The sequence below is a fragment of the Carlito syrichta genome, unplaced genomic scaffold, assembly GCF_000164805.1.
Source record: "Carlito syrichta isolate Samal-C Ts95f unplaced genomic scaffold, Tarsius_syrichta-2.0.1 Scaffold301768, whole genome shotgun sequence".
Lineage (NCBI taxonomy): Eukaryota > Metazoa > Chordata > Mammalia > Primates > Tarsiidae > Carlito > Carlito syrichta.
The window spans coordinates 471,194-480,834 of NW_007245864.1; the positions used below are offsets into that span (position 1 = coordinate 471,194).

General features: G+C 43.1%; 1 protein-coding gene across 1 annotated transcript in view; it reads left to right on the top strand.

Annotated features, from left to right (window-relative positions):
• RNF213 (ring finger protein 213) overlaps window positions 1-9,641 on the top strand; it is a gene marked incomplete at its 3' end in the record, with an annotated part of 99,569 nt that overhangs the window by 43,612 nt on the left and 46,316 nt on the right. Inside the window, exons 8-11 of the mRNA XM_021710966.1 lie at window positions 1,405-1,688; window positions 2,259-2,518; window positions 3,970-4,167; window positions 9,133-9,352. Coding sequence (XP_021566641.1) covers window positions 1,405-1,688; window positions 2,259-2,518; window positions 3,970-4,167; window positions 9,133-9,352 — 962 coding nt within the window. The remainder of the gene's footprint in view (window positions 1-1,404; window positions 1,689-2,258; window positions 2,519-3,969; window positions 4,168-9,132; window positions 9,353-9,641) is intronic.

The following is a 9,641-nucleotide window of genomic DNA, read 5'->3' on the forward strand; positions in this document are numbered from 1 at the left end:
AGGGTGAGGGAGGTAGGAGATGAAATAGGTTTGACTTGTATATCCTAGTTTAGTCCCTTCCTCTGTGGAGTGGAAGAAACGAACCATGGAGGGCATTTGCTCTTTCCAGGGCCATGTCATCATGTGCCCCCATAGGTAAGTCCTGTGGCAAGGGCAGTAGCAGTTTGCCTTGAGTTTCAGGTTGGGGCAAAGGTGTGCGCTCCCATACGCTGTCTACCTGGATATTAATGAGCACATCAGGTCCTTGTGTCAAAGAGCAGATGTGTCAGGTGACGAGAACACACATGCTCACTCAGGGTGTGAGTGCTGCCTGACACATGCCTAGGCGGCATGTCCACAGAGCTGGAGAGTACATCTCCTGCCGCTGCTGTTGCTTCAAGGTCATATGGCAGATGGAAATGCCAGTAAATATCCAGGGCCTCTGCCCATTTTTGCATTTTGTATCTGATAAAGTGCAAGCCCTGGTCGCTGTTGATATTGGTGGGGCACCTTAGGCCACACACAGCAAAACAAAGGACGTTGTTGGTTCCTTGCACTCTCTGCTTTCCAAGGAATGGGACAGGGTCCACATGTTCTTCATAGGTATGGCAGAAACATCCAGGTTGGCCATTCCTGGAGTCTGTACCTTGGAACACTGAACAAACACTTAACCAAGGAACATCATGCCCACCATATATTTCTGAATTCGAAATGATTTTCACTTCTATTTGTCTGTATTCCTGTGGCCTCTGACCATCTTACTGACCTCTTTGTTTTCTAATTATTTTACAGTTGACCTCTCTTGGTCTTTTAGGTCTATACGCAAATGCAGTGAATCCTAAGAGTAGTTGTGAATTCAGCCCTTGCCTTGTGTTGGGTACCATGCCAAGGGCTGTCTATGGCTGCTGGGTAATATGCACCATCCTTTATGGGGTCTGTGTCCCTGTTCCTAGTATAGAGGAAACCAGCACTTGCACCAACTAAGTAATTGACTAAGATATTGCTCAGTGAGTGAGTGATGCAGTCTCAGTATATCATGCCTACCCTCCATGATCATGTTTGAGAAACTCATTGACCAAGTCTGTTGAGCTATATATTTAGACAGAGATCTGTTCCAAGTATTTTCAGGTCTGCTGAATTCTGTTACCTTGGGTTTTCCATTCACATATGGGACATCTAGGATATCTGTTTGCACGAGGTGGAGATCCCAGACCCCCTTGTTGCTCGTCTGAGGATAGGAGTTGGTGGAGCGAGTGCTGGCTATCGCTGGTTTGCCAGTTCTCTGGTTTTCCTATCTTTATGCCCTTCCTTTGGCCCATTTCACTCTGTGTTTCTGCCAGTCATGATCAGCATTCTAGAGTAGTATTTAGGTCTCATGGGTTTTGGTGATCTTAGGTACAATATTGTTCTTTTTGTCCTTCTTAGACTGGCATCAGTATGATGACATAGTTTGCATGAAACCTCCTGGGAAGATTCAGAAATTCATGAACCACATAACAGATGGGACAAGGAAGGATCTGGTGAAAGGAAAGCAATTTGCCGCCAGAGTCATGCTGGACAGCATCTTCAGCATCCTCCAGACCTGGGACACTATCAACTTAAACAACTTTTTCATCCAGTTCCAGCAGTTTTACTCTGTTGTCCGAGTCCCTATGATTTATGAAGGACGTGCACTGCAGTGGAACACTTTGCAGTATGGAGAGGAGGAGGTATCAGACTTCCCTTTTGTCACCAGCCGCTCTATCTTCAGGCAGCATCACCTGATCTACTAATGTCCGAATGATCCCTTGACTCTGGGCCAGGGTGCACTTGGGGGTAGGCAGACCTTCCAGCCCTTTCTCCCAGTGCCGCCTATTGGGAATTCTCTTCTCTGTCCTCGCCATTTTCTTCCTTCTCCTGATTTCATGTCTGAGCCCCACCCCCAGCACTGAGCCCCAGGACTCCTCTGGCCTCAGAGTGGAAGGAAGGAGTAGATCCTCCTTCACTGCCCCTTCAACTACCCTGTAGCCCAGGTGGATTAGAGGCAGACCTGGAGCCATTTCTGAGGTGGCAGTTGAGCCCTGGTAAGCATCAAGGGCTCTGCCTGAGAGCCCCCATGCCTGGGTCTCTGGGCTGCACCACGGGTGCTCCTGTGCATTCCACAGTTGGTGGGGATGGTGTGGGTATAAATCTGGGAATGATGATTCTTACCTGGCCCAGCTGTTGTGAAGGGCACCTCTGGACATCTCTGCTGAATTTAACTCCATGGTTCATGCAACTTCCTTTTCTTCTGCCATCAGGTGAAGAAAGACCTGTGGGAGTATTTGAAAAAGCAAATGGCACCATTTCTGAGTGGAAAAAGTGGGAACTCTCTGCCTAAAGACTGCCCAGTGAAGAGTAAATTGGGAATGGGTCTAATTGCCCTGTTCTCAGTGGAAAAATGTAACTTTCCCTTATCAGAAAGTGACCTGGTCTCACTCTGTTACCTCTTGAGCCCGAGCACCAGTTCACCAGATGACCTTCGCAATGACTTAAGCCACATCCTCAAGACATCTCAGAGGTAGTATTATTATTTTTTGTCAAAAGAGTTTTTTTAATAGCTTTTTAAAAAAATTCTATTTATTTTTCTAGCTATCTACTTATTCTATCTGATTACAAAAATAAATGTTTGACATGATTGAAAGCAGACAAGGAAGAAACAAAAACTATGGGGGTGAAACCCCATAGTCTTACTGCTCACTGTTGTCTTTTCAGTATTTATTTTCCTCTAGACTTTTCCTTAGCATGCCTGTTATTTTTTTATTTTTTATTTTTTATTTTTGAGTTGGAGTCTCATTCAGTCGCCCAGACTGGAGTGCAGTGGCCGCTCCCGGCCACCGCAGCCTCGACCTGCTGGGCTCTGGCAATCCTTCCGCCTCAGCCTTCCAAGTAGCCGGAATTACAGGCATGCGCTACCATGCCCGGCTGATTTTTTGATTTATTGTAGAGATGAGGTCATGCTGCCCAGACGGGTCTCGAACCCGCCAGCTCAGGCAATCCACTCACCTCAGCCTCCCAAAGGCGCGATATTACAGGCTGAGCCACCGAGCCCGGCGATGCCTGTCATTTAATTTTATTAAATTCTATATTCTATTGAATACCCTGCTTTGTAAAATTTTGTGTTGTATCATGAACTGTCTCTGTGTGTGTGTATTTGGAGGCATAGCACTATGCCTGCCTAGGGAATCCCACTCAAGGATTCTGTAGAAGCATAATGGATATCCTCCTCACAGCTTTTGCCAGTGCTGTGTTTAGCTGAGGAAATGCAGTGTTACTGATCTGGACCTGGGAGGTTTGGTGGTGACAAGGCAGTGGGGAGACCTACTCAGAACTCCCAGGCTCTGATGATCACAGGGTCTTTTCACCGCATTTTCAGTGACTGTGTTGATTTGAACTTGAGAAGAACATTAGGTGGCCTTTCCTGACCAGCAGGTCTTATAGAATGTCTGTCCCTTGGTTTTACAAATGTACAGCACTCGACTAAACACTGTACGTTTTGAAAAGGAGGGGGAATGGTGGCAAGGCAATGTTCAAAGTTGGTACAGGTGTTTCAAAGTATTAAGAAGCATGAATATTTTGTGACTGTAGGAAATGGACCGTGTGATGTTTATAGGTTCATCCCTTGCATATAAAAAGTTGCTTTGTATTTAGGTTTTCCACTGCAGGATGGCAGGACCTTGTGTCGATTACTTAGTTGTGATCTCTGCATCTCAGATCCCTCGCCTCCCCTCCCCTGGGAGTTTGTTGTGGGGATTCGGCAAGGGCCATAAAGGACCTGGTGCTCTGGGTGAGGCCAAGGGAAACCCTGTCTCCCAGCAACCATGCGTCTCCCAGGCTAGTCACTCTTGCTCAGCCACTCAGAGTACTCCACTTTGTATGTGAAGTGCTCACTTCCCTTTGGGACATCAAACCCACAGGGAGATGACCCCCTGGCCATCTCAGCTCACTGTGGGGTCTTTGTTCCCCTTACAGCTGGCGTGCATACCTGGTGAACCTGTGTCAAAGGTGCATGGACAAACAGGTCCCCCACTGGCTGTACACTCTGCCTGTTCTACACTGCTGCATGGAGCTGTCCCCTCAGGGGAAGGACTCCGTGCGTCAGCCTGAGGACACCTGGGCCGCCCTCGAAGGAATATCCTTCTCACAGTTTCGGGAAAAAAAACCAGACCAGTAAGTTGTAGAGCCACACCATATGTAGATGTGGGCATGATGATCCCTACACTGTGCTGCCAGAGCCCTGGTGGACTTGATGGTAAACTCATTCCTGCTTCTAATGACAGAACTAACATATGCTTCTTTTCACATTTTTAAACATATAAAAAGTTCTAAAGAAGATACAAACATTACCCACAGCCCCAGATGTAGTGATCATTGGCAACATTGGGGCATACATATTTCCAGGTTTTGTCCAAATGTGGGTGTGTGGGTCTCTAAATACTTAAAAGAACGACAACAACAACAAATGACACATTATTTATTCTGTTTTACAACCTGCCTTTTCTACTTATCAGCATTTTGTGAACAGCTTTTCATGTCAGTAAGTACATATCTACATTGTTATGATCATGACTGCTTAGTGTTCCAGCTGAAGAACATACCGACTTTTTTTTTTTTTTTTTTGAGTTGGAGTCTCACTCTGCCCCCAGACTGGAGTGCAGTGGCCGCTCCCGGCCACCACAGCCTTGTCCTGCTGGGCTCCGGCGATCCTTCCGCCTCAGCCTTCCGAGTAGCCGGAATTACAGGCGCGCGCTACCACGCCCGGCTGATTTTTTGATTTATTATAGAGATGGGGTCTCACCTGCCCAGGCGGGTCTCAAACCCGCGGGCTCAGGCAATCCACTCACCTCAGCCTCCCAAAGGCCCGGGATTACAGGCTGAGCCACCGAGCCCGGCTCATACCGACTTTTATTTAGCCAGTTTCTTGATGTTGATCATTTGGAAAGTTTTTGCAGTTTTCTTTTGTAAGCATGCTTTGATGAGCATCCTTATATTTTTCCTGTCCAATTATTTGCTTGAGATAAATACCCACAAGTGGAACTGCTAGGTCGAAGGTGTTGTGTATTGTAACCTGTTTCCACCTTTTCATAATGCTGGCTGATAGGAGAGGAGTAAGGGTAGTATATATGATGCTGATCCCTGATCCAAATAGAAGGACATCCCCTTTATCCTGAGAAAATAGTACCAGAAAAAGTCCTTGAAAGGTCAGACATATACTTAAATACCTAAGTATATACTTACATATTTAATTTAGTTACTTGTGCATGTTTAAAGTCACATTCTAATCTTTATAAGATCACATTTTAATTATTTAGATAATTTTTCTTGCTCTGACATTTTACCAATTTCAAACTCTTTGCCAGTTGAGCTGTTTCAGACTAATATGATTGTCTTATCCACATGGTAACAGTTTATTCAGCAACACTAGAATGAGCACCTTTTCAAAGGCCAGGGGAAAACTCAACTAATTAGGCATATAATATAAATTAGTTCATAACAGGCCATGTATGTGTCATTAAAAACTGCACCGTTGTAGTGTGCATCAAAATACCAGTGATGTTCATCATAGAAATAGAAAAAAAAAAAAACCTAAAATTTGTATGGGACCACAAAAGTTCTTGGATAACCAAAGCAATCCTGAGCAAGAGACCAAAGCACGAAGTATCACATTATCAGAATAGACGTTTCTTGAATAGAAGCTTCTCCAAAGAAGAGATACAAATGCCCAATAAGCATCCATAGGAAAAGATGCCCAGTGTCACTCATCATTAGAGAAATGCAAATCAAAACCATAATGAAACACCACGTCTTGCCCATTAGGATGGCTGCTATTAACAAAAAACACACACAGAAAATAAGAAGTGTTGGCAAGGACGTGGAGAAATTGGAATCCTTGTACATTGTTGGTGGGGATGTAAATTGGTGCAACTGCTATGGAAAACAGTGCTGTGGTTTGTCAGAAAATTAAAAAGAAAATTACCCTATGAGATAGCAGTTCTACTCCTGGATATATAACCAAAATAATTGAAAGCAGGGACACAAAGAGATATGTCTATATCTGTGTTCATAGCAGCATTATTCACAATAGCCAAAATGTAGAAACAATTCAAGTACTCAACAGGTTAATGGACAGACAAAATATGGTCTGTGCATACAATGGAATATTATTCTGCCTTTAAAGGTATGGAAATTCTTATACATGCTACAACATGGATGAACTTTGAGGACACTCTGCTAGCTGAAAATAAGTCAGACACAAAAGGACAAATACTTTATGATACCACCCATATGCGGTCCCTAGAATAGTCAAAATCATAGAGACAGAAAGTAGAATGGAGGTTGCCAGGGGCTGGGGAAAGGGAATGGAGAGTTATTGTTTTATGGGTTTAGAGTTTCAGTTTTGCAGGATAAAATGTTCTGGAGACTGGTTGCATAACCATGTGAATGGAATTAGCACACTGACCTATACACCTAAAATGGTTAAATTGATACATTTTATGTAATATTTACCACAGTTTTAAGAAATAATTTTGTTAAACGATGCAAGCTGCAACTCTAGAGCATGGTCTCTTGAGCACTATTGAACTTTTTGGGCTAAATCCTTCTGTGTTGTGGGAATGACCTATGCATTGTGGAACATTTAGCAGCATCTCTAGCCTCCACTCACTAGATGCCAGTTCTCAGGGCCCCCGTTTCCCAGTTGTCATAATAAAATATGTCTCTAGACTTCACCAGATGTTCTCTGGGTGGAGGAGGGGCAGGAATTGCCCCAGGTTGGAAACTGCTGCCCTGGACTTTTCTCTGGACAGGTAACACACAGTTGCAAAACTAAAAGGGCTGCCAGGGTGACTCACACTTGTAATCCCAACCCTTTGGCAGGCTGAGGCAGGAGGATTGCTTGAGTCCAGGAGTTCGAGACCAGACTGGACAACAAAGTAAGATACCCCCTCTACAAAAACGTTTTAAAAAATTAGTTGGGCATGGTGGTACACGCCTGTAGCCCTAGCTGCTTGGGAGGCTGAGGCAGGAAGATCACTTGAGCCCAGGAATTCAAGGCTGCAGTGAGCTATGATCACATCACTGCACTCCAGCCTGGGTGACAGAGTGAGACCCTGACTCAAAAAATTAAATAAAATAGAAATAAATGAAAAAATAATATATCTCACTAATTTAAAATGTCAGCACAGGGATAGCAGAGAAATATAGAGCAGATGTTATGAAAAGTAATCAGACACCAAGATGGTTAAGCCCAAGCAAAAACTGCAAAAGCTGAAAGGAGAAATATGTAAACCCACGATTCTATTCAGAGCTTTCAGCCTCCTCTCCCAGTGACTGATGGGAAATTCGGTGAGGATATATAGACCTGAACAACACTCCCGACCAAGTAGACCTTACTGACACTTGTAGGAGACCCCACCCAACAATAGAATGTACATAGTTTCATGTGTACTTGAACTTACACCGAGACAGACCATGTTCTGGGCCACAAAACAGCTTTGATAAATCAAAGAGTATTAAAGTTGTGCAGAGTGTGTAAGTTCCTTAACCATAGTTGAGTTAATAGAAAAACTTCCGAAAAACCCCTAAATATTTGGAAATTTAACAGCACTTCTAAATAACCCAATCCTGAGGTAAGAAGAGATTTCTCAGAGCAGACACAAAGCACAATCTGTAAAAAAAATTATTATAAATCAAATTTTAGTATAAGACTTAAATAAAAAATAAATCCAAATTAAATATGAAAACATTGATAACTACCACTAATTTCCAAGCACAGATAACTTCCCCCATTTATCTTGTCTTTTGTTGATGAAACAATTCCAAGGGCCGTCTGGCTGTGTTATCCTTTGAGTCCAATAGGAGCTAGCCTATGGACTTTTAGGGATTAAAATAGTGAGCTAAATTCAGTTATTGTTTTTTCATTATCATTGGAAGCTTCTGAAATTAAAGCCAACTTAAATGATTTGTGTAATTGCATTTATTTTAACTACCCTTCAAGGGTGTATAGACTGTCTAAAAGAAAGTTAGCTGATAACACTGGACAATGAGAAACACTAGCATTGTTCTTAAAGATTCAGTCTTTCAAGTAAAAGCAGCCATTAGTATACAGGAATCTTTATCAATATGCTTTTCATAACTTACGTCACTTTTGTGGCACCTTGCTTGATTTATTTCCTATTGTCAACTTTTTTGGTCTCCAGTACAATGTTCTAGAATCAGCATTATTAAAGGGTCTTTCCTGAGCTCTGTTGGCTTGTGTGATCCTAGACAACTCATGAGTAATTCACCAAAAGGCCTAATTCTTGTGAATTCTTTTTTTTAGTGTGGTAAAATATATATAATGTACAATTTACCATGTTAACCACTTTTACATGTATAGCCCAGCGGCATTAAGCACATTCACTATCACCGTCATCTCCAGAACTTTCTCATCTTCCTATACTGAAACTGTCTCCTTTAAACACTAACTCTCCATTCCCCTCCCCGGCCCTTAGCAGCCTCTGTTCTACTTTTTGTCTCTGTGATTTCTACTTCTCCAGGGACCTCACATCAGTGAAATCATACAGTATTTGTCATTTTGTGTCTGGCTTATTTCTCTCAGCAAAATGTCTTCAAAGTTCTTCCATTTCAGTGAATTCTTTTTTGTTTTGTTTTGTTTTTGAGTTGGAGTCTCACTCTGTCGCCCAGACTGGAGTGCAGTGGCCGCTCCTGGCCACCGCAGCCTTGACCTGATGGGCTCTGGCGATCCTTCCGCCTCAGCCTTCCGAGTAGCCGGAATTACAGGCACGCGCTAACATGCCCGGCTGATTTTTGATTTATTGCAGAGATGAGGTCTTGCCAAGTTGCCGAGGCGGGTCTCGAACCCGCGGGCTCAGGCAATCCACTCACCTCAGCCACCCAAGGCGCGGGATTACAGGTTGAGCCACCGAGCCGGCTTCAGTAAATTCTTAACATGCCATTGTTTACTTTTCATTTGATTCATTCCTCCTTATTTTTGTTTTCCATGTGGTATTTAACTCGTTTTTGAAATCTAGACTTTCTAGATCACTCTCTAGCATTGTTTTCCTTTGTCTTAACTCATCTGTTTTACTAACCTTAATGTATCCCTTTTCTCTGACCCTGTTTTTTCTTATGTAGGAGTCAATTACTTCAGCTTATGGAAAAGAAGCATTTATTGAGTATAGATGAATACCTCTTCCGATCCTGGTTTAGTCTGCTACCTCTGGGCAGCCTGGTTCACTATATTGAAAACTTCACTGAACACTTTAATCAATTTCCTGGTCAAGTCCTGGACTGTTTTCTAGGGTCTTACTACCGGCTACAAGGACTTCGGGAAATCTCTTACCAGAATCTGGAGGTTTGTTGTCTGGAACAGGCTCTTGAGTCCTTGCTTAGCAAAAGGAGATTGAAAATTAAGCATTGAGAGCTTGTAATTCTTTTCTGAAGACAGGGTGAAGCCCTGAAAAACAAGAGAAGGGAGAGGTCATTGTTTCTTAGGGCTAAAGGTTGATTTCCTTTGTTTATTCTGTTTCAGTAAATAGAGTTCAAGGAAACAATAGCTTTTGTGATTGTGCAGGCAGGATTAGAAGTTGTGTGAGACACTACCTAGTTGCTATCTTTCCTTTCACTTTTTTTTTTTTTTTTTG